The 25,005-nt window shown below is 42.4% G+C and overlaps 2 protein-coding genes across 5 annotated transcripts in view; one reads left to right on the top strand and one right to left on the bottom strand.

The window, feature by feature from the left end:
• Positions 1-25,005, top strand: part of LOC148026880 (nucleotide pyrophosphatase/phosphodiesterase-like) — a 158,974-nt gene that overhangs the window by 10,517 nt on the left and 123,452 nt on the right. The window lies entirely within an intron of this gene.
• LOC148026882 (uncharacterized) lies at positions 1,939-3,668 on the bottom strand. The gene is made up of 3 exons (XM_087690649.1): positions 2,697-3,668; positions 2,439-2,600; positions 1,939-2,322 (listed from the first exon to the last, which is right to left on the bottom strand). The coding sequence occupies exons 1-3, from the start codon at positions 2,994-2,996 to the stop codon at positions 1,939-1,941; spliced, it is 846 nt and encodes a 281-aa protein (XP_087546775.1). The 5' UTR covers positions 2,997-3,668.

Genomic DNA, 25,005 nt, shown 5'->3' with positions numbered 1-25,005 from the left:
GATTACATCAACAGGTTGGAGGACATGAGGGATGAGCTTTCTTTTCTCGGCAAGATCATAACTTTGGAGGATATGGCCATGATTCTTGTGACTCAGTTACCATCTCCGAATTACAATGCCTTTTACACTAGTGTTCTTACATTGAGGACTTGAGAGACTCCTCTATGGGAGGAATTATCCTCTCTTGTCTTGGAGCAAGATGAGCATCTTAGAGAGATTGAAGCTGGTGGCTCTAGTTCCATAAAGGCTTTGCAAGTTCGGGAGGGGGGAACAAGAAGGACAAGAAGGCCAAGAATAAGAAGAAGTAGGCTCATAATTTGAGGTCTTTCTCGGGCTCTGACACAAATTTAGAGAAGCCTAAATGCCCCTATTGTGTGAAGGGCACTCATCTCGAGGAGAAGTATTGGAAGAAGTATCCTCACCTTCGTTCGGGAGTGAAGGATGGAGCTAAAATATCATAGCCTTTCTCTACCTCTACACTAGCTGTTACCCATGAGTCTTATGTTCTCTCATATCCATGTGTTAGAGGAGACTTCTTTAGTGGTTGACTCGTCTTTCAAAGAGCCCCTGACTTATTGACAGTGGTGCTTCGAGTCATATTACTCCATGAGCAGATTTGCTACAAGATCTTTGTCCATTTTGAGGTTCTTGTCACTATTATTGACATTTGTCAGTGCCTATTAGTGGTGTTGGCACTTTGCCATTATTGCTAGATTATTTCTTGTGCTCCCTTTCGGAAGTCTTACATGTTTTAGACTTGGGCTTTTCACTCCTCTCTGTTTATGTCCTTGCTAGACTTGGTACCTGCATTGTCTTCACCGAGCAAGCAATGTTTATTGAGGATTCTTCTTTCGGATCTCTTTTAGCAACATGTTGGCAAGAGAGTGAGCTCTACAAGCTCCATTTCCCTTCTCTTATGTAGGGTCCTTAAAGGCAACTTTCTCTTGTTGTGCCTATTCGTGCTTGTGCACCGTCTATCCTACGGGCTCTCTGTTTATGGCCTTGCTAGACTTGGTACCTGCATTGTCTTCACCGAGCAAGCAATGTTTATTGAGGATTCTTCTTTTGGATCTCTTTTAGCAACATGTTGGCAAGAGAGTGAGCTCTACAAGCTCCATTTCCCTTTTCTTATGTAGGGTCCTTGAAGGCAACTTTCTCTTGTTGTGCCTATTCGTGCTTGTGCACCGTCTATCCTACGGGCTCCTTTCCATCCCCCACCATCTCCTCTAGTGGTTTCCTTCTACCTCCCATCCCTTTAAGAGGGAGACGATATTGGTGATGCGGTTGTGGATTCTTGGCCCCTAGTTTTTTAGAGGGGGATTCCCAGGATCATGAGGAGTTTCTTCATTGACGGGCTACATCTACAGACTTCTTCAGCTTTGGCATTCCTTTTGCTACCCTTGGATGCATTCAGTCTTCTTTGGTCTTTAGCTACATCTAGGATTTAAGAGGGGGTGTTAGTAGTCATGTTTGCCATGCATTGTCTATTTTTGGATATGAGCTCCAATCAGAGTCAGACAGGGACATGGTTGTCACGTCTGATGGCGTCCGATTAGTACAGTCCGATGGTAGTATGGTACTAATCGGACTAATAAATCTTGGACCTACGTCCAATGAAATAAAAAATATATATAAGTCTATGCTTAATGTTTGGACTTACAAGTTAAAACATAAACTTAGAGATTCAAGCCAAAAGTGCACAAGAGAGTTGAAACAAGACTCCAGAGTGTACTATGTAGCATGAATAATGAAACCAACAACTTTATTATGAGCCAGATGTGCAATCTCATACAAAAAGTGTACAAAAATGGATCGAGATAAAAGCCGTCATCCATGGCTCAATCGGAATTAAGATACATGATTAATCTAGGTGCTCATATCACTCTTGGCATCGAAGGTGGAAGCATCCTCGTCACCGCTTGAGGAGCCATCACCCTTCTAAAAAAAATCACCCTCACTAATGACATCGCCCTCATCATCATACTCGGGCTCTCTAAGCTCTAAGTGAGAGGCAGTGATAGGTATGTCCTCCTGGGCCAAACTAGGAGTACTTCTCGAGCCACTCCCACGTCTCGTGTAGCATCTAAGGGCCCCACAAGCATCACGGGCGGCCGATGTGGATCCCGAAGTAGAAATTCCATTGCTACCGGCGCGAGGGTGAATAACAACACGGGCACGCCGTGCACGAGTGCAAGAGACCCGCCAGTCTATCTCCTTGAGCTCCAAGTAAAGCTCCCTTAAGATTTGCTCCTCCTCCAAGTCTCTCTTGCGAGTCACACTTTTAAGTGTACTAGCGGAGAGCTTGAGTGAATCCACATTTATCTATACATTTAAAGAATGAAAAACTTAGATTAAACAAGTGAAAATTCTTTAAATATATTTCATAATCTATGAATAAAGTTATGAACTAAAAAGTATAAAAATTAGATATACGATACCTGTCTTGCCATAGACATCTCATGTATATTGCGTAGCAAGCGTAAATTGGAGCGACAATAAATTAGTCGCTCCAATTGTCGTGTGCTAAGCTTGTTACGAATTTTGGTGTGCACGAGGGAATAGACGGACCAATTCCTCTCATATGCACCCGACGAACAATCCTAAACCATGTGAAGAAAAAGTAAGTTTAAACTTTAAGTTTGCAAGTTGTAAGTTGTAACTAGAATTAAATGAAAAAAGAGAAGAGATTTTCAAACCTGTGCAAGAATGCGTAAGGCCACTTTTTGGAGGTGAGGCAATTGATAGCCAAATGACTCCCACAAAAAAAGGGGCTTTACCAACGATTCCCGCTTCCAACAAATGATAGATGTGAAAGTAGTGCTCCTTTGATTGCTATAATTAATGAGCTCCTGGAGGAAGGCACTATGATGCTCTTCTGCCAAAGCCTTTGGAAGAAAGGCATCACGATTGGCAAGGACATTGGCATCCATGAAGAGAGAGGGTTTTTTGAAGGCGGGATGTAAGAGTGCCGGAAACCCATGTATGGGTTGCTTCATCCACTCCCATCTTTTCTTTGTTAAAAAGAGAATGTCATCTCTTTTAGGGGTGGTATCCAAGATATCACTACAGTAGGTGTAAGATGATAGAGATTTAGAGGTGAAATTTGAAAAGAAAGTGTGAGACAATATGAAATATAGATTCTAAAACTAAAAAGAAGCATGAATCATTAAAAATAAATAAAAATAAAAACAATCCCATAAAGAGGAGGCCTCCCCATCCAAGATGGTCGATGATTGTATCTCCTCCATCGCATCCACCATAAGATGATAGAGAAGGCCAATAGTAGCCCCCTTCATGCCTATCATGCGAAGCACCTTGTAGATGGGAGTGACGGCAATGATAATGCCCCTCACATCCATCCAAAATTCCTTCTTTGAGCAAAGCCTTTGAACGGCCTTTCCTTCCACTTGGCTTGATGTGGACTCCCCTTAAGCCATTCCTTAAACTCATTTGACACAACTGTTTTTTGTAGCTTGTTATGAACGTCATAGAGATGCTCGAGGAGAAGCCACATGGCCGCAAATCGAGTCTTCGAGGGCTTCTTCAACTCCAAGTCCGAGTATGAGCGATATATCGCAAGAACTCGGATCTCGGAGTTGACAAAGCCAACGATTGTGCAAGCATTGTTGACAATCCTCGCCACCCACTCCAACTTGCGTATATCTTCCATAAGAAGATCTAGACAATGTGTAGCGCATGGTGTCCATACTATGGACGGAAACTCGGCCTCAAGTTTCTGCCCCATAGATGCATAATTTGAGGCGTTGTCCGTGACAACTTGCACCACATTTTGCGGCCCAACCTACAAGATTATACACGATGAAATTAGAATAAATTTGGGAGATTAAAAGAAGAGATTACAAAATAATGGATTTAGAAGCATTACCTCAACGATGGCTTGCCGTATGTGTCGATACATGAACTAGCCCATGGTTCTCCTTCCCCTTATTCCTGCATCCATAGCTCGTAGGAAGTATGTGCCAAGTGGGCAAGAGATGAGGATGTTGATGATCCCCCTTTTTTTGCGGTCACTCCATCCATCGGATAGGATAGAGTATTCATACTTCGCCCAACCGGCACGCACAGGCTCAAGGGACTTATCAATCCTCTCTCTCCTCATCGAGTTTCTTGGTAGGCATGTCATTGTACGTGACACCGTATCATCCCTCACACGGACCAACGGCGGCAATGGCTTTTCCCATCCGCTTCCATCGATCCACTTTGAGAATTTGGAAAGAGAGATTGCACTCAATTATGGTGCGTGCAATCTCTATTTCCGCTTGCCTTTGCCTCTCCTTGAGAAAGGAGAGAGGACCGGAAACTTGCCCCATTGCTTGGGCAAGAGTGGCTTGTCTCTTGGGCATAGGTGCACCACTTGAATGGCTTTTTCTAGATGGGATAGAAGAGGCCCCGTCAACGGAGGAAACCGAGACAGTCGGAGAGGGATCGTCTTCCGCATCTGAGACCTCATGATCGGGAGAGATCACCTCCTCACTTGCCCTTGAAAGGCCTTTGCGTCGCTTCAATGGCAAGTATTTCCGACGATAATCTTCATAGACATCGTTGGGAATACCGGGGGCATGGTGTGGCTTCCCCTCCTAATTTGCAAAGGTGGATGAGAAGGCGAGTGATGGATGAGATTTGGAGCTTTAGGCAATACTTGCATTGCCACTTGCAAGTGTTGGATTTCTCCTTCACTCATTCGAAGTAGGCACAATGCAAGCGAAAAGCCTCACGGAGAGGGGGTGCCATTGATGATGTATAGAGAGAGCCTAGAGGGTCATGGGGTGGAGGGTGAGATGATTGAAGAAAGAAGCAGAAAGAGTAGAGAGCTTGAGGGAGTAGAGAGAGGCTATAGCTTGATGAAGGAGGAGGTTGGAACTTAGAAGGGTTGAGAAGTTAAGGGAGGACTCAAGGAGAGAGCTTGAGAGAGTAGGAAGGATGGAGAGCTTGAAAGGAGGAGGGGTGGAGAACTTGAAAGGATGAATGAGATGGTGGGGGAGGGGAGATTTTATAGAAAGGGAGAGTGCTTTGGAGTTTAGGGTTGGCCCTTAGGGGGGGTGGGAGAGAGAGAGAGAGAGAGAGAGAGAGAGAGAGAGAGAGTCTTTAATCTTTTCTCTTGAGTCTTTGTGAGAAAGAAAGAAAGAAAAGAAATGTAAGAAAGAAAAGAAAGAAAAGAAAAAGAAAGGTAAGAAAGAAAAGAAACGTAAGAAAGAAAAAAGAAAAGAAAGGTAAGAAAGAAAAGAAAAACGGGCCTAGGCGTTGGCCGCCTGAAAACGGTCAAAAAAGTGACCGTTTACAACTTTATTGGCCGCAACGCCCAGGCGTAACAGTCACTGGTGATGGGCCGCAGTCGGACAGGCCGTAGGGAACGGACCGGACGGGTGACGGCGGGGTGTAGTCGGACGGGTGACGGAGCACAGTCGGACGGCTCGCAGGAAACGGGCCGAACGGGTCTGGACGGGACCGGACGGGACCGGACGCAGCGGATGGGACAGGATGGGTCGAACGGGTTGACCTGTCCGTCGGACGTGGACAACCTCACAGGGACATTAGGAGCTCTGACATGTCTGTCATGTGTTTTGATGGAGGAGGCAGCTCATTTTAGAGCATGCATTTCTCATTTTAGTTGGGATCTAGGTGTGTTCACATTTGCCGATTTATTTATCAGCTTGTTTGCCAGTGATCAGCCCAGATATTGCCACGTGAGCATTTGTTGATTAGTCTCTAGCATTTATTGCTATTTGGACAGCATTTTTGGCACATTTTCTTTCTGGTCAGCTAGTTTTGGCATATTTTGGCTATATATAGCCACCTCCTATTTGGCTGGTAGTCATTTTGTTTTGCAGGCTCTAGCACACTCCGACATTTGAGCATTCCTCTATCTTCTAGTGCTGCCATCTGTCATCAGCCTCATCGGGTACTCTCATTGACGCCTTGGGCTGCATGCAGGGACTGATCAGTCCTCCTTGTATTTAGCATTCTTCCATTGTTTAGTGCAGATTTTCTTCTTTGATTCTCTTCTTTCTGTCTTTGCAATCTTCTTGTTCCCTTCTCTTTCATTCTCTTCTTGTTCAGTGCGGATTTTCCGCTTTCATTCTTTCTTTGCAATCTTCTTGTTCCCTTCTCTCTCCATGTTTTTGTTTCCTCTTGCATTGTGCACTCTCACAAGCACTATAAAGTGAAGAAGAGGCACACCAACAATGTGAAGTGAACTTTGTGTCCTAATGTGAGACTATGTTCTTTGGCAAAACCACAAACAAGATACCAATGCCTAATGAACAACCTAGCAACATCCTTGATTGAGGCCATGCTCTTTAAAGGAATAAATAGGACTTACTAAGCCTATTGATTGGTTTAAAACAACTATTGTTCTCAAGCCCTATAATTGTGGGAAGGTCAAGGCAATGGTCAACGTTCTTAGGAGGAACTCCAGCTTTTTGATTATAGTTTATAGCCCATCGTGCTTTAGTATTGGATAGGTAGTAGGTGGTGTTAGTTTTAGCCCAGGGTATTTATTTGACCAATAAATGTCAATGGTGACACTAGGAACTACGCATTAATCAATTACTTAATACTAGTTCAAGGATTAATTAATGCACAGGATCACTTGGGAGTCAAAATGGCCTAGCCAATTTAATTGTGGATGGGTACATTTAATTTTCTAGGTAGGAACAAAGACTGAAATTAATTTTCAGAATCATTAATTCTGAAAATTAAATAAATGACTGAAAATTCTAATTAGAAGGCTTCCACTTTGCAAAACCTTCCCATGGAAGCGAGGGAAAGGTTGTTGGGGGACTGGTTGAGCCTCATTCCAGCATTGTGGAGGTTGGGAGAGGAGGAGATAGGGGGTTGCGCAATTTTCTAGCCATTGGTGAACAGCCCAAACATTGGAGATTGTTAGAGTGTTACCAGTTGATCAGGAGGCAAGTGACAGCCCCTGTAGGCTATCTATAGGCAGGTGACAACAATTTTTGGGGCCTGTAGAGACAAGGAATTGCTTGTTGGGCTCCTATTGATGGTGGACTGCAGTCATTCAGCCATTTCTGTAGGGCAGTAGCAAATTTTAATTCATGTGTGCTCCCCAGAGGAGCAGTAGCATTGGGTGATATGGCACAACATTTTGGTGCTCATCTCTAGGACGATAGTAGATGTATCATTGAGTTTTAGGATCTATTGTTGGTTTCGGATGGTCATGTGAGGCATACGGAAATACGTACTTGCATTTACCGTGGCCGTTACTTTTGCTTATGTAGTAGGCATGATGGCACCTATGAATTTGCTTTGCCATGATGAGAGCTCTTAGTTTTCTTGTCGAAATGCACCGATCTTCGTTGGATGGAATGTACTTGCATATCTCTTTTGTTGTATTTGCAACGTTTGTCTCATGTAACCATAGGATCACATGTGCATGTAAGGAGCCCCTATGTTGGATCTCATACCTAATGACATGGCGTTGGACGTGTCCAATGCAAGCAACTCTGCCAAGAATATACTAGTTGAAGAAAAGGTGGAACTTGATGTGGAAGAGGATGGTGCACTCAACAGGGCAGTCTTTCAGCCATTCTCATGCCTACTAACCCAGCCATCACATCCACCCAAGGCACCTCAACCACAATGGATAGAAGCAACCTCATGGTTTGGGTGCAATACTTAGTCAGCAAGGTACAAGAGGTTGCACCTGCACCTAGTGAGGAAGCCCCTCTGGCAGGAACCAAGAGACCAACTGCAGATGCCGAATCAAGACAGGATCCAAAGAAGCTAAAAATAGAGGCATCCAAACACAACGTCCATTCCTCCAGCAATGCCACTATCTGTGGGCTACGATGAGTACGTTAAAGAGCTCCTTTCATAGTTGGAGAGGGCTAAGGAGGAAAAGAAAACTGCAATGGCTAAATTGGAAGCGGAAAGAGAGACACTGGCAACCTTTTAGTTGGAGAGGACTTGCCAAGTAGCCGGTTATCATGGAGACCGAGATGGATGTATCAATGATACTCAAGAGTTGCTCAAGAGTTGAAGTTGTAATAGCTTTGCATTGAGAATTCGTTTTGTGTAGTCTGGTAACAGTGAGACCACGCATTTGTTTTTGTCTTTGTTCGCAAGACATGATCGACATTTCGTTGTCATCATGTTGACTCTGTGTTGTTGGCATGCAAGGATGAGAATAGTGCTTGACAAAGCCGTTGTTACTTGTATTTCTTCTATAGATGCATCATTTTTTGCGAGATGATAGCATGATGTTGCATTGTGACTATACCATAGGATGCGCACATTGTTAGTGTTTCAATGATGCTTTCACATTTTGTTGCCCAAGATGATTCGAATTCGTCTATGTCATACAAAGTTGTAGCAAAGGGTTTTAATGATGTTTTTCTACAAGCCATAGTTCACCTTTTTCTAGAAGTCCTGAAGGATGCCCTGTGACTTTGTTTTTACGTATCATCCATTGATGCTGATGAGAACAACACATTTTTATCATTCAACAATACTACACTTGCTCATAAAAACAACATGCTATACTTTGTAATTACATTTAAAAAAAAACTAGTGTATCTCTTTTACGAGCAAAAATGATGATTTTTAATTTTTTGCTTAATAGTAATTCAAATAAATAAATGAAATCAATAAATATTAAAATGAATAAATACTAATAATATTTTAAAAAATAAATGAAATGAAAAAACATGTTATATAGCATGTCAAAGAGTTGGCACAGATCTCTTCGTATTTAAATAATTATGGGGGAAGGTGTTAGTCCCCCGTTCATATTCCGTTTGTTAAAAAGAAATACGGTTTCGTTTTTTTCAGTACATTTGAAAGATTGTTCCACTTTCGTTTTTTCCATATGTTCAAAAGATCGTTTTTTCCCCTTTCGTTTCACTACTAATTAACTATTAACTACTACAAATACTACTAATACTACATAAGTCTAACCAATTAACTAATAATACTACAACTACTAATACTACTAATAAGTCTGACTAACATAGTCTAACTACTAATACTACAACTAATTATTAACTATTAACTACTACAAATACTACTAATACTACATAAGTCTAACTAATTAACTAATAATACTACAACTACTAATATTACTAATAAGTCTAACTAACTAATAATGCTAATAAACTAATACTAATACTACTAATAAGTTTAACTAATTAACTAATACCACTTAAACATAAACTAATAAATTAATAAACATAATAAATGTTTTACCTTTTAACTAATTGGTTATCTAAAATGTAATAAATTAATAAACATAAACTAGTTGATGCAACGATAGTAGATACTAATCACAACTAATCATTGTGCCACAACAACACGTTCAATGTGCTATGACAACTGAACTAATCTATGCCATGATTAATTAATCATTAATCAGAATGTATTAAGCGAAAGTGTGAGAAGGACAATGTATTGAGCATAAGCATGAGAAGGGAAAGTCACAATGTACCTATGTCTCTTGCTTTCACGTCAATGTCTCGATCGTCGGGTCTAGAAAAAATGAGAAAAAAGATAAATAAAAAATAATGAGTAGCTAAATGTGCAAGATATAATGTTACTAGACCTTAGAATACTTTTGAGCTAAAGAAAAACCCTTTCCAAGTATTGCACAATTCAATTGCATAAGCACCAGCTTAACAAGCTGTGGTTCAATTAACTGCAGAAAATTCCACATATGCAATTCTCTCAAAAAGACCACTCGTTCATCTTAGATACGCATATGCCAATAATAAAAGACCATGTTGGTACCTTCTGCCTCAATTCTTTCACCTCTTTCAAAGCCGTCAAAGGTATATGTATCAACATGTGCTGCTTGCTAAATACTCCATTATCCGAACTTTATCAAACAGATTGTTGCCCGATAGCATCACCAAATCGTGCTGTCTGATCGGCACTGGATTGCCTCGCTGGATCGTGTTAAAACAGCAACGTCACCTGATGTCACCAGCAATATCGTTGAATGGTCACACCACATGGCAGGAGATAGACTACACACAATGATGAGCACCAGAGATGATGAGCTATAAAGGGTAAAAAGGGCAAAGCTTTTTAAGGCTAAAGCTTTTTGTTTTCAGAAAGCTAAAGCTTTTAGAAAGCTAAAGGCAATGTAACACACGAGAAGTAAAATAATTTTATTTTCATACAAGTGAAACAAAAGTAAATTAATTTTCTTTTAATTTTCTACTCCAAAGAACAAGAAAAAAGATAAAGAAAAACCACTCAATAGCTGAACGTGTAAACACAGAATGTACGAACACGATTAAAACACAATAACTCAGATAATAATGCAATAAATGCAAATAGGAACGCAAAACACAAAAACACAAGCAAAGAAGAAAGAGAACTCTAAATGAATGAATGCTATAAAATGATGGAAAGAGTGTACAAGATGCTCAAATGCAGAGCAATGGGAGTAGTCGGAGTGTGATGTCTGCTGAAGATGGATCTTGAGTGCTGTAACCACTAGTCGAATCTGAAATAATGCTGAGAATGGAAGGGTAGCAGGCTGGTAATCAAAAACAGAGTAGTCCGGAGCTGGATCTGGCTGAGTGCAGTACTGTACCACTTGGAAAGTGCTAGAAACTGATCACCTGAGGCTGATAAATGTCAAGTGATAGCTGTGAAAGGGTGTGCTGATGCAGGGTGGCCTGCACAGCCTGAAAACACAAGCAACATAGTTGCAATGATGTTTGCACAATTGGCAATGACTTGGAGGCTGAAAATGCTGCTGTTTGACACCTCCTAGCTGGCATTTGGAAACTAGGTGCTAGGGGTTAGAGTGAACGTGGCTTCAATTGGCAAGCAATATAGTAGGTAGAGGATGGAAATCCCTATGTGGGAGTGATCCATGGAGTGAGTGACTTTGCACCATAAGCAAAGGATGGATATCCTCGTGTCTGAGAGGCCTATAGATGGGATGGTGAGTGTCCAAGGGGAGTGGGGAATACCCATCATAGCCATGCGAGAATGGATAGATATGCTCACTTGTGGGTGTGTGTAAGATACAATAGTAAAGGGTAGCATTCCCTCTAATGATGTGCCATGGTGCAGGGTGGCATTCGCTTGTGGATAGCTAATATGTGATGTGGAAAAAGAAAAAGTGCTAGAAACAAAAGCAAATGTTTTGAATCTAGTATATTGGATGGAGTGGTGGAATTTAATTCTAAGCTATTGAAATCAAGTGAAATAGAATCGGCAGAGGAGGGTGGGATGGGTTGAAGTGTGAACCAGAAATGCGGAGTCCATGCTCAAAAGAAACAAAGGATACAGTTCCAGGTATACTTGTAGATGTATGTTTTCATCTAGAGCCTTCTCTATTGAAGTTAACATAATCAAACCTTTCATGATTCAAATCTTGCACATCAAAAGAAGAAATAGGGAAGGGTTTTGATTCATATGACTCAAAAGGATTATCCAAACCCGACATCGGGCCTAACTATGATGAAGAAGATGGGTCAACAGTTGTCCTTAATCTAACCTGTCCTTCCTGAGTGGAGAGGTGGCCAACCTCACCTACTGATTGTGATTGATGCACATGGCCCGTATAAGTATGGTAGGAATATTTGATGCACAAGAATTCACTAAACTCCTCCTTTGTCATGAGCCCTACATTTGGCCAAGAAGATGATGTGTTGTCTTCCTTGGTTGTGTCCATAATGTTTCCTCAAGGCCTCCAGTGATGGAGAAGTGTGGAAAGACACGTGGGGCCTAAGAAGGTGTGAGAGACATTGTGAATTGGTTATGTGTCGCCTTTGCCCATGTATCTCTCACAAAACTAAGCCTCCATGATAGCCACAGAATACTATTTACAAGAGCATCGGCTCTGGTACCATGTGAAGATATGCTAGCATTTGCACTGAGAAAACATTGAATGCATAGATACAACTAAAGCACAATAACTTAGACAGTAAAGCAATATATGCAAAAACAATGCAAAATGCAAAAAGACAAATAGAGAAGAAAGAGAACTCTGAACGAGTGAATGTAGTAAATGATGGAAAGAGTGTACTAGATGCTTAAAGGTAGAGCAATGGGACTAGTTGAAGTGTGATATGGATTGGAAACTAGGTGCCAAGGGCTAGAATGAGTGTGGTTGTAGTCGGCAAGGGCTAGGAGACAGTTGATAGATGTTTGCTAAAGGCTGAAAACTGGGTGCCAACAGCAGGAGAGAGAGTATGGATTGATGTGACTTGCAAAACAAGGATGGGCTGAATGGTGGGCACCATGTCTATTATGGACAAGTGGACCCTCCCAAATTAGGGTTTTGCTTATAGGACGTAGAAACTCTCTAGGAACATGTTTTTTTGAAAATGAATGTTTTGGTAATTATATGTTTTGGGGTTAAAAGATAGAAGGTTGGCTTCACCATGAATATCCAATCTATCAGAAAGTCAAAGTTCATTGTGAGAAGCAAGAAGGGCTACATAGCCTTCGCTCATTCTTGATGGTGCATTCGAGGACATCACTATGGACTTTGTGATGTGAGTGACCGGGGACATAATGATGCTGTTGACTTCCCAAAGGAACTAATGCCATGTGGTGTAGCAATAACTCAACTATGCACTAGGTGCGGTTTGCTGCCATTGAAGTTGCCTAGTGATTCATGTTGAATGTGAAATCCCTCCCATAAAGGAAATGCTTCCATTGGTTTAGTACTTTGATCATTGCTAGCAATTTGTTGTCATAGGCTGAGTAATTACGCTAGACTCTATTTAACCTTGCAACTCATGTAGCAATTGGTGACCCTTTTGTTGGAGCATTACGCCAATGGGAAAGTTGTTCGCATTGAAATAATGACCTCAAAGGGCCCACCCCATAAATCTAACCGTAAGGTTGGAGCTTTTGTAACTACCTCCTTGGGTGCACTAAAGGTCTCCAATGCAGGAAGTATCATAATGATTTGCTTTCTCTTGGTCTTCACACCTCATTAGTTTTGTAAGGGGAGATGACATAGTGGAGAGCTGATCAATTTGAGTGTTATATGCTTGGTGGAGACCCATAAAGGAGCATATATCATCAGCAGCCTATGGCACGTTCCAATCATGTATCTATTCAACTTTTAAAGGGTCGAGACTCCAAACAAACTCCATTAAGACAAATGATATTATCCAAGGTAGTGAACCTTGTTAGAATAGTGTGGAGCAACGGAAGCAAAGAGACAGAGCAGATAGAACTATTGTAAACACAAAGAACTAGATAGAAGAACAAGAACACATGACCCAGAGAATAGACTTCGGAAATGGAATCCATATACCAAGGCTCAAGAGTGTGTACAAAGGCATGGATTGTGGGTAACCAACAGAGTGCTATAGTCTTGCTCTCTCCAGTAGGAAGTACTGTCCTTGTATGACTCAGTGATAGATTGTGTAGGAGTAGCCAAATAATAGGCTCCCAAGATACATAATAATGAGCAAGTCGGCCAGCATTAAATGTAGCCTGAAATGTAGTCAGACATGATTAAATGTTAGCTTTATTTATCCTCATGTGTGAACACACATTATTGTGTGTCAAAGTCCATGTTTAGGTGTGAACATCTTTTACACCACTTAGCATTAAATAAGGGTTAAATACAGCTTAGTCTATATATTTAGGCCCTATCACTTGTATCTCTCACTTATTATTATCAATCTATCTAGTTAGTTTGTGTACCTCCTTTCATGATGTTGGCATAGCGCCCGTCTCCCAAACCTGTTGACACATCGTAGACAAAGGTTTCGCTAGATGAGTGGCACAAGTCTCAAAAAATTCATTAGTGAGGCCATCCCAACCGGGTCTTTTATCCATGGGTAAGTGCAATAAGACATCCATGATCTCATTCATGAATGTCACTTTCCAGTGCAACTTGTATGTTAGATGAAACGTGGTCCTGAATCAGCCATCATTGCATTTTTGTTTGAAATGGGGCACTTTTGCTGGCCATTTGTTTCTCTTGTGGCTAGTTGGGGCATTTTATGGCTGAATGCCCAAAAAAACATGGTTGACAGTCTTCCAGATGATGAGGCCCCTCTCATGATCAATACAAACAAGGGGAAAATGCCTATGCAGTCTTTGGATCACCCAAAATCAAGGCTGGGTAAATATATGTCCAAAAAAGACGCAAGAAGACTTGTTGACTTTTCATCTGCTATGCCTGGCCCTACCCAGGACTCTCTAGGCACCCATGTTTGACAAAAAGATAAGGCCCCCATGGCACATCCAAATAATGACACAGTCTCTTCTATCCCTTGGACACCTTCTGCAGCGAAAGGTTCTAAGAATCATTTTAAAGATCCATTGGCACAACGTGCCTTTGACACACGAGATAAGGTGATTACACCCTCGGATCACCACTATCCAAAGTCTGTCCCAACAAAGGGAGAGGATCCCTCTACCTCAAAATCCGCAAGTTAGAGGATTGTGAACTCATTTGCAATCCTAGCTGATTTTCCTGATGAGGAAATTCTCGAATTGGTAGCACAAAAAGCAAATCAAGGCAAAACCAATGTCGGGTCTAATCTTCTTTCTCTAACTAAATATGAAAGTTCCCCTTGGAACGTGCATGGCATTTGCTCACACAATAAGCAGCATGACATGTAGCGCATTCTACATGATAATTAGTGGGACGTTTTATGTGCTGTTGAGCATAAGAGTCATGATGATGCAGGCAAGATTGTGGATTGCTATACGTTTCACTTGTTTTATGCGGGAGGCTTTGCACAACATTACTCTAGTGTACTCATGGTCGTTCATGAGAGATTTCAGTCAGTCCTGATCAAGAACGATGTGTATGGTCGTTTTCTAGTGGTTGAAATCATGTTCGAAAGGGAAGCCCTATGGCTCGTGGGTCTATGTGCCCCGAATGATCCCTTGATCTTTGGTCCTGGCTCTGCCCATCAGATCTGGGATTCACTTTTCACTCGGTACAACATATCACTACATGGTCTAGATTGGATCGTATCTGCATCATGCATGATGATGCCTTCATGCCAAAGATCTTGGACATGCAAGTCTTGCAAAGCTATGCCTTGTCAGACCATTTTCCTATGCAGTTTGAGATGCTTGCACAATCGGAGGTTCCTTTTGCCCAGTTTCTAGGCAAGCTTCCATTGCGCTTCAATTCATCTTATTTGAAGCACCCTATTTTCAATGGTCATATGGGACAATTACTTGACTGATTCGTGTTTGATTTCCCATCAAGAGGAGCTCACTCCTTTGAGCAATTGATTGGTAATGTACAAAGGGTTATTAGCCTTGATGCGTTCATTGCTTCTTGAGTCCCCAAAGGATACATTCTTGTCGTCACTTGCTATGCAATTGGTTGATCTTATCTCGCAGTTCCAATTGAGATCTTATCAACAGGCTAAACTAAAATCTTTGACTGCGTGAAAACATGGTTAGACTACAACATCCAGATGGGCCATGGTTACCAATCCATAGTCCATTGTTCAAGTGTGTCGCAACTATTTTCTGGAGCTTCTTAGCTTATCCCAGTACCCTCTGAGCATATTTCTATGGCCCATTCAGCTTTTTATGTTTTGAGGCCTAAATCCAATCATTCATACCTTTTAGCAAACATGGTGAAGGTGGCATCCAAGTGTCTGATGCATGTGACTAGGCCATCCCCTGTATTCATGGCTAGGTCTGAGGCCAAAGTCAGGATAGATCTCCATTCATAGGAGGATCTAAGGCATGTAGGATATTGGGGTTTGATTAGGCTGGATAACTTGGCAATTGATGCTTGCTTTATGGATTGGTCAATAGGGTGTATGTTGGCCACTTGTGCGATGGGTTGGTCTTGTGACTCAGTTGATGTGCTATTTCTGCTTGTGGAATATTTGGGACACTAAAAGTGTCAGGTTGAGTCGGATTTGGTGTAGAGGGCTATGGTTTTGGTCAATAGACCTATTGTGGTCCTATGGGTTTAGTATCTTTTGGGTCAATTGGTTTCTCATTCCTAGCTATCTTACTGTCTTGTGGAGATGGGCTAGAGGTAGTGTCTGAGAAACATGCGTGTCACTTGTAGCCTTGGATAACCAAATCCATTTGTGGCATGCCAGGGCAATTTAGTTGCAGCCAGTTAGGCCTCTTGTGGGAGGTATCTTGTAACATACACATGTGGTTACGATTTGTGGCCCTTAAATTGGGAGGCACCAAGATTGTACCAAGAGCTGCAATAGCTTCCTTTAGCAAAGGCCGGTACATAGCATGGCAAGCTTCCACATCTACCAACATAGGGCACTCCTATTGAAGCAAGTGTTGGAAATCAGCCAACAGTCGCCAAGGCACGGTATGATCAAGATGGCGATAAAAAAACAAAGGCACTTTGGCTAAGAGACTAGCACAGAATGTGACTGATTCATAAAAGCCCAATGGTCCCACAAAAATCTCTTCCACATAGTTACCCAATAGAAGGGAATTCAACTAGTGGCGAATCCAAGAAAATACGGGGATTGGGCTTGTAAAGAATAGGATAATCCCTCTTTTATAAAATGCCAAAAACGAATGCAACATTGTCTTTGTTTCCACAGTAGCTTCCAAAACATCATGATGATCCTAGACATGGAAGGTCTCACAGGTGTGTTGGACATAATATCCTAGGAACGTATTAGCTAACTCCAGCAAGTGTTCCTAGTCTAAATCTTGCAATTCCTTAGTGGTAGACGTGACTTGTGCATAGCGGCCAATGATCATCTGATGGAGGTTCCTCAGGGTCTTCCATCAAAGCATCAGAAGCATGTTGGCTGCATTTGATTAGCAGTTGTGCAAGTCTGCTCTACTTTGCTTTGATCCGATCTCTAATCTGATTTGCTTTGCATTTAGCTTTCTCCGCACGCCCCCTGCACATCCCCCCCTCCCCCCCCTCTCCCCCTTCCCCATGAATGGGGTGTGGGCATCAGAGATATAGCTCCTAAAACTTGCAAAAACAAGATTGAGGGAGAGTGGTGGGCTGCATGCCTATTTATAGAAAGTTTGGGGACACCCAAATTAGGGTTTGGCATGTGGGACACGGTTACTCTTTAGGATTGCTATTCTTTTTAAAATTGTAATGTTTCTTTATTAATTAAGCGTGTTTTAGGGCTGTTTAAATCAAGTTAATGCATTTTTAGCTCAGCACCCCCTCTGAAGCCCAAAATTGAGCCAAGACCCACCCCAAAGTAGCTAGGGCATTAGGCAAAGTGTGTGGGTCGGCTGCCCAGTGACCCACCAAGACTACGAGGCAATGGCTATCTTACCAAGGGAGCCCAAGTGATCACCCTAGAGAGGCCAAGGTATCAGACCAAGGGTGCTCGTTAGCTGTCCAGGGGCCTACCAAGTATTGCAAAGGCGGATGGAATCAACAATGGACTTTTTTTTTGGGTTGTTTTTTTTGTGTTTTTGAGGGCGTTGTTTTAGTTTGTCGCACGATTTAGTATTAAGTGAGGGTTTCAAATGAGTGTTTATTCCATTGAGTCACTAATTCCCAAGGTACGAAATAAGGACGAGTAGCCCGACTACCTTCAAAAAACAAGTAAAACAATCCCGCACACTACTAGGATAAGTACCAAGGGATTACTTAAGGGTGTGTGGGTACCAATCATATGGAGAATATGTGGAGAGAGAAGCAATACGATGTGTGAGCAAGCAAGACAAGCAAAGCCATCCTGCAAGCATAGAGAAAAATTACCATGTGCAATGCCACACGTATGGTGGGTCTAGAGTCGACTATTCCAAGGGTGACCGAAAAGGGATAAATGCGCATAGATGCATGTTTACATGAATAGAATGCCAATGCATGGGGTAATGCAAAGGAAGGTGCAAGTTTTCATACTCATGCGGAATGTGATGCAACAGTGCCACTTGGACAGTGCCCTTGTAGGAGATTGTTCACTTGCCCAAGCGCCCTTTTACAATCATGTCTCTTGATTGTGCGGATGAGGTTACAAATGTCTATAATGTACAATACAAAGTAAATAAATGTCTGAGAGTGAAAAACTGTAAGCATCATCACTGTCACTATCAAGAGAAGAAAATTGCCCCCTCTTAAATTGGAATGAGAAGTAAGAGGAAAACACCCTCTACTTGTCAATTTGAAGAAGTAGAGAAGGGTGTATCCAAGCCGATTTGATGTAGAAAGTATTATAGAATTGGCCTGTTGACTATTTAAGTCGAAATATCTATAAAATTGTCACTGAAAGCCACAAACACTAGGCGAATAGTGCCTACCTCAACCTACTCTTTGGTGAAGTGGAAGTGAACTGCCACGTGCCGTGTATGAGGTGTGATGATCGGATTGCCCGCAAGGGCAATGATACTCTGGTTGTCGCAGTAGACAACTGTAGGCGCCTCACAAGGAAATTGAAGTGCAGCCAGTAAATTCGTCAGATAGATGGCCTCAATGGTACCATCGAAGAGATACTCTGTCTCGATCTTGGAAGCCGCCACTCTCTCCTACTTATAGCTAGCCTAAGAGATGGGTGCTGTGTCCAAGATAAAGAGGTAGCTGCCTTGGGAATGCCGGGTGTTAAGATCTTCCGCCCAAGTGTATCCTTGCAAGGATAAACCATGATCATAAGTTAGTTCATAATTATAGGTACGTCTTAAATATCTTAACACACAAAGACAAGCAATCCAATGAGACATCCTAGGTGCATTAAAATATTGACAAAGCAAACTAATTGAGTATGTAAGATCTGGCCTTGTATGTATCACCCAAAGTAGTTTCCCTATGACAGAATGATAGGTTTGAGCATCAAAAGGCTGACCTGAGTCCCCTTCATCTTAATGTAGAAAGTAGGAGCAGTTGAACTATTTGTAAAGCCAATGTTGGCCAAATAAGCATCAATCTTAGAGTACCATACATGAGGAGCTCGTTTTATGCAATTTGTAGACATGTGCTATTTGCCTTTCACCACAAACCTTGGAGATTGTGACTCTTAAATATTCTCATGTAGGTTACTATTCAAGAATGCGGTTTTGATGTCCAATTGATGTACTTTCCAACCATAATTTGCAATATAGCAATGATACATTTAACCGTACTCATATAGGATGTAGGAGCAAATGTCTCCTCATAATCAATTCCTTTCTTTTGTGCATAGCATTTTGTTATCAAACGTGTCTTGTACTTGTCTATAGTACCATCTGCCTTGTGTTTGAGTTTACAAACCCAATTTGTACCAATGGCTTTCTTGCCATGTGGCAACTCAACAAGATCCCAAGCATTGCTGGTGGCAATAGAATCCAACTCTTCTTGCATGGCTTGTATCCAACGTACATCCTATTGGGCTTCTTCCAAGGAAGTAGGTGTTGGGAATAAAGGGTCACATTGCCTTTTATTGTATTCGAGTGTGAACACATCCTTACACTTTGTACTTTATATATATTTAAAACCTAAACTGTAGTATACTAGTCATTGTACCAAATACTCACTATGTCCTGCTCACTCTCTCACTCTACTGCTCTCAACTCTTTGCCCCCTTGACTCTTAGCTCATGCACAGCCTTCACTACAAACTGGTATCAGAGCACAGGTTGTGCATGTTTCCCAAAGCTGGATAGGAAACCTCAAGTGAGAGGTGTCGGCAACATAATCAACGTTAGCAGGTGTAGGAGAGGCAGTCGGACCAGTGGGCGGTGTTGCAAGTGTCGCAGGAGTCGCACATAGGCTCGACAGGTAGCAGTCGGTAGGTCGCAGGTTGTAGGCGACCAGGCTGTGGGTGACACGCTGCAGGTGACCATGCCCAGGCGACATGCAACCGAGGTCAGCGTGGACGTGATGGATAGGACGTGATGATCCGACGGGTAACTCACGTGGACAAGCGGCGACCTGTTGGACAGGTCACGCATGACCAGACGGGTTATGAACCTGACATGTTAGTCATCAATATTTTTTTTTTCCCTTTAACTTTTGCAGTTACTTTATCGAACGTTCACACGCAAAGGGACAAAGTTAAATTTTTGCCCAAGAAAATTGGGGTTTTTCCCGGATCTGGGGATTTTAATGTAGAACTGGACAATCTGACTCGGAAATTGCGAAATTAGTGTACAATTGTACGTGAAATTTTGGGGCTTTTTCACATTTTGGTGAAATTTCTTCAATTTTAGTGAAATTTGTGCACATTGGACCCGAAAAATTTGGGGCTTTTGTAGAATTTCATCAATTTGTGCAAGAATTGCTTGGTATATGCACTTGGGCACTTGAATTGATGCAATTTTGAACAGATTATCCTCAAAAATTTGGGGCTTTTGACCCAAATTGTCAAATTTGTGCTCGGGAATACTTTTGGAGTAGAAATTGCAGTGAAATTTTGGGGATTTCACATTTAACAGTAGGCTTGGTCTCTAACTGTGTCAAAAATTGCTCGAGGAGTGCAGCAAACGACATTTTCTTTTAATTCTGAAAATTCATTTGCAGATCTGAAAATTTCTGCAACCTTCGGATTTTCATTGCTAGTTGGTACTCTTGTGTACTGTGGTCATTTGTGTCATATTTGGGCTTGCCTTTGGTGACTGGTTACTCAATTTGGGGCTGCAAATTATGGCTGGAAACAGTGACAGCAGTAACCTTTTGCACATTAAGAAGCTTGAGGGTGCCCATAATTTTGCAATCTGGCAGAAACAATGCTATAATGTCTTGGTGCAGAAGAAACATGTAAAGGCCATCAAAACAAAGGGAATCAAACTAGTAGACATGGAACAAGACGAGTGGGATGACTTGGATGAGCTTGCTCGCTCTAGCATTGAGCTCTCAATGTCAGACAACTTGCTCTTCAACATTGAGAAGCTGAATTCAGCATATGCGATGTGGCAAAGGCTTGAAGAATTGTATGCTCAGAAAAGTGTAGCTAGCAAGGTTTATTGGCTAAAAAAATTGATGGACTCTTGCATGAAAGAGGGTACAGCCATGTCCGTACATTTGAATGAGTTTAACTCAATTTTTAGTCAGCTGATTGCTTTGGATTTTCATATCGATGAAGAGTTCAAAGCTACCTTCTTACTATGCACCCTACCTAAAAGTTGGGATACTTTCAGGACAGCTTTGCGTAATTCAAATGCTTAGCTGTTATACTCTGATGTGTGAAGAGTTCTTTGCTGATGGAAGAACTCAATAGGCAGAACAACTTGGCAAACAAGTCTTCAAATGTATTACACACTAGAGGCAAATTTCAGTATAATAGCAGTTTTGAAAATAGAGCACGCAACAAATCTCGTGGAAAGAATGTGGAGTGCCATCATTGTGGCAAAAAGAGGCACTACAAAAGGGATTGCTTTCAGCTGAAGAAAGAGAAGGGAAAAAACAAAAACAATGAAGCCAACAAGGCTGAAAACAAGGATAGCTAGCATGCTAAAAAGAGCAATGTGAAAATAGAAGAGGTTAATGTAGTCACTCATGATAATGACAGTGATGGTGATGTACTTCTAGCTTCTTCTTTAGATGCACATGCATCGATTGCAGATTCTGAGGATGATATTCACACTTGGATATTTGATTCAAGTGCGTCTTTCCATGTCACACCACATCATGAGTGGTTCTTTGACTACAGTGGTGCAATACGTGGTGTTGTTCACTTGGGGGATAACTATGCATGTAAAATTGTAGGCATTGGAGGTGTGAAACTGGAATTTCAGCATGGTTCCGTGTTTGTTTTGCATAATGTGAGACATGTACCTCAACTCAAGAAGAGCTTGATTAGCACAGGGCAACTAGATGATGAAGGCTATCACACCACCTTTGGGGATAGCAAATGGAAAATATGTAAGGGCTCCCGCATTATTGCCAAGGGGTCCAAAAGTGATACTCTGTATCCTTTGCATGTATCTAGTGTGCGCAACCATGTTGTTGCCATAATTGAGTAGCCAAGTGTTTCTTTGTGGCATAGCCGGTTGGGACACATGAGTCAATTTGGAATGAAAGTGCTCTCTCGTTTGGGTTATTTATCGTCTTTAAGGTATGCTGATTTTGAACAGTGTGATCATTGTATTTATGGTAAACATGCTTAAACGTCACACAAAAAATCTCTTTCTCTAAAGTCTTCACCCTTAGAGTTAGTACATTCAGATGTATGTCAAATGCCAGGATTATCTCTAGGGGGAAGAAGTATTTTATTACCTTTATTGATGATGCCATACGCAAAGTTTGGATTTATCCAATTTGTCGCAAAGACGAGGCCTTAGATAAATTTAAAAAATTTCTGGCACTTACTGAAAATCAAACCAGCAAGACATTAAAATGCCTTTGCTCTGACAATGGTGGGGAATATATGTCCAAAGCCTTTCACGACTTTTGTGAGAGCAAAGGGATTAAGAGGGATCTTCCTGCTCCTCATAATCCACTCCAAAATGATGTTGCAGAGCGTATGAATCGGATCATTCAAGACAAGGTCTGTACAATGCTGTCAGATGCTGCTTTACCCCATGGTTTTTGGGCGGAGGCTGTTATGACCACCGTACACTTGATTAATCGGTCACCAAATAGGTCTTTGGGGCGGAGGGGGGGGGGGGGGGAGTTTTTCAAGAAGTATGGTCAGGCAAGCCACCTTCGTATGCACACTTTAAAGTGTTTGGCTGCGAGGCATTTGTGCACATATGCAAGGAAGAATGCAACAAACTTGAGCCAAAGTCCTATAAATGTATTTTCCTAGGATATGGTGATGAAGGTGAAATGGGGTATAGATTATGGGATCTCGAGAAAAGAAAAGTAGTACGTAACAATGATGTCATCTTCTGGGAAGATCGCATGCACAAACAGCCCGAAAGAATTGAGGAGGCCCGAAGGGTTGTATTCTGGGAGGATGTACCAATAGGACAGCAAAGAATGCCCATTAAACAACAACAAATACCTGCTGAAAATGTCCCTAAAAATGCAGGGAATGATACTGTAAATGATCAGCAAGATCTTGCCCATGATGTCCCACAAATTCAGCAAGAACATGTGCACTTGGAACAACTTGAACTAGTTATACAACAAGCTGTACTTGCATAACAACAAGCTGTTAATGCAGATTTACAGGCTGAAGAGCCAACAAATATTGACCATTGGGTCCGTAGGTCGACCGGAGTGCAAAAACAGCCAAATAGATTTGTTCTTGGAGTAAACTATGTGGTTGATTATGTCATGTTAAGAGATTGTGGCGAACCATCCTGCTTCCAAGAAGCAATGGACAGACAAGATAGTAAGAAATGACAAAAAGAAATGCTATCAGAGATGGAATTGTTAGCAGTCATGTTTGTCATGCCTTGTCATCTCCTGCCTGTGAGCCTCAGTCTGAGTCAGACGAGGACATTAGGAGCTCTGACATGTCTGTCATGTGTTATGATGGGGGAGGCTAGTCACTCTTGACTGGCTGTCTTAGGATGTGTATTTCTTTTTGGCCTCTTTTAGTGGGCAGCCACCACTGGCTGCCCGGCCACTTTTTGGTCACTGTTGTGGGGCGCCCATTTTAGGGCATTTTTAGGGTTTGCGCCCATTTTAGGGTTAGGGTTAGGGTTTGTCCGTTGCCTATTTATTGGCAGCCCCCCTCCCCACTTGATCACTTGTCTTCTTGCAGATTCCGATACTCCTTCTCCCCCATGGTGGTGCTGCCATCATCATCAGCCTGATCTGGTGCCCTCACTGACGCTGTGGGCTGCGTGTAGGGACTGATCAGTCCATTTCAGTGTATTCAGCATTCATTTCAGTCAATGCAGATTTCTCTTCCTTATTTTCTGCTTTCTCTCTCTCTCTCTCCCCCTCCGTGTTCGTATTCCCTCTTCCGCAGCGCACTCTCACATGGTATCAGAGCCGAAGGAGAGTACACGGAGCTGAGTTTTACGCGGGAGAACACCCACAACTTTGCGTTTGCTGGTCAAGACGTCTCCAACAGCTGAGGCGTCACCTTCTGCACCATCTCCTTGATCAAGGCGGCCTGTTTTGGTGTCACATATTTGTGTTTGTTGCTGGCGCCTTCTCCAGTGGCTGCCACGTCATCACCCACCTCTTCCTGCTTGCGTTTTCAGCCTGGGCAGCCCTCCTCCAGCTGGGTGACACTCCTTCCAGCCTGCGCCTTGCTGTTCTGGCTGTTGTTCCATCTTCAGGCGGCTCTTTTCCTACTGGCGACCTATTCCCAGGCTGCGTTTTGAGGCAGGAGGCTGTTTTTCTGTGGTGATTGCATCGTTAGCATTTGCGTTTGACATCATCCTTGCGTTCTGTGCAAGGCGGCCAGCTCAGAAGCCTCTGGTGTTTGTGTTTCGGCACCGGAAACCTTCCCTTGTTGTGTTTTGGTGTTTGCAGATATCGAAGATGTCTTCTCATCAGTTTACAGGCTTTGATGACTCAGATGACGAGCTTTTGTCTCAACACTCATCTGAACGGAGGCGTGATTTCTATCACGAGGATCGTCGTCCGGAGTCTATTCCTCTTTCCCGTCCCCCTTCTATTCATGTATCTCGGCGATCCCCTTCCAGTGGGCCGAAGATGCAGCCTTTGGTACCCCTTGTACAGGTACCTGTACTTCCTCAGCTGCCCAAAGAAGACCGGTTGGATGGCTCCAACTTTTCTCTATGGTCCTGCAAGGTGGAGTGTATCTTGGACTCCTTCGATCTTTGGGAGCTTGTTTCTGTTCCTATTCCCCGGCCTAAGGTGGATCCCGCAGATGGGACATCTATGGATTGTGCAGCCTTATGGGATCGGCTTAATTCTAGAGCCAGAACTTTCCTCTTTCTGAGTTTGCAGGATTCTGTCCTTGTTCATGTTCACAGATTGAAGACTGCACCAGACGTGTGGAGAAAGCTCGCGTCTCTCTATCAACAGAAGACGTTTGCCCACCGGATATCTCTTGAAAAGAAGTTGCGGATGCTCGCTATTGATGATAGTCCTTCCATGAAGGACCACATCAACAGATTACAGGATATGAGGGATGAGCTTGCATCCCTCGGTTGGACGATATCTTCTGAAGACATGGCTATGATTCTTTTGACTCAGCTGCCATCGCCTCGGTTTGATGTCTTCTACACCAGCCTTCTTACATCGAGGACCCGTGAGAAGCTTCTATGGGAG

Source organism: Lygodium microphyllum, chromosome 13 (assembly GCF_053477565.2).
Source record: "Lygodium microphyllum isolate KBCC chromosome 13, Lygodium_microphyllum_v1.1.10, whole genome shotgun sequence".
Taxonomy (NCBI): domain Eukaryota; kingdom Viridiplantae; phylum Streptophyta; class Polypodiopsida; order Schizaeales; family Lygodiaceae; genus Lygodium; species Lygodium microphyllum.
The sequence above is the reverse complement of the archived record's forward strand: the minus strand, read 5'-3'. Positions and strand labels throughout refer to the sequence as shown.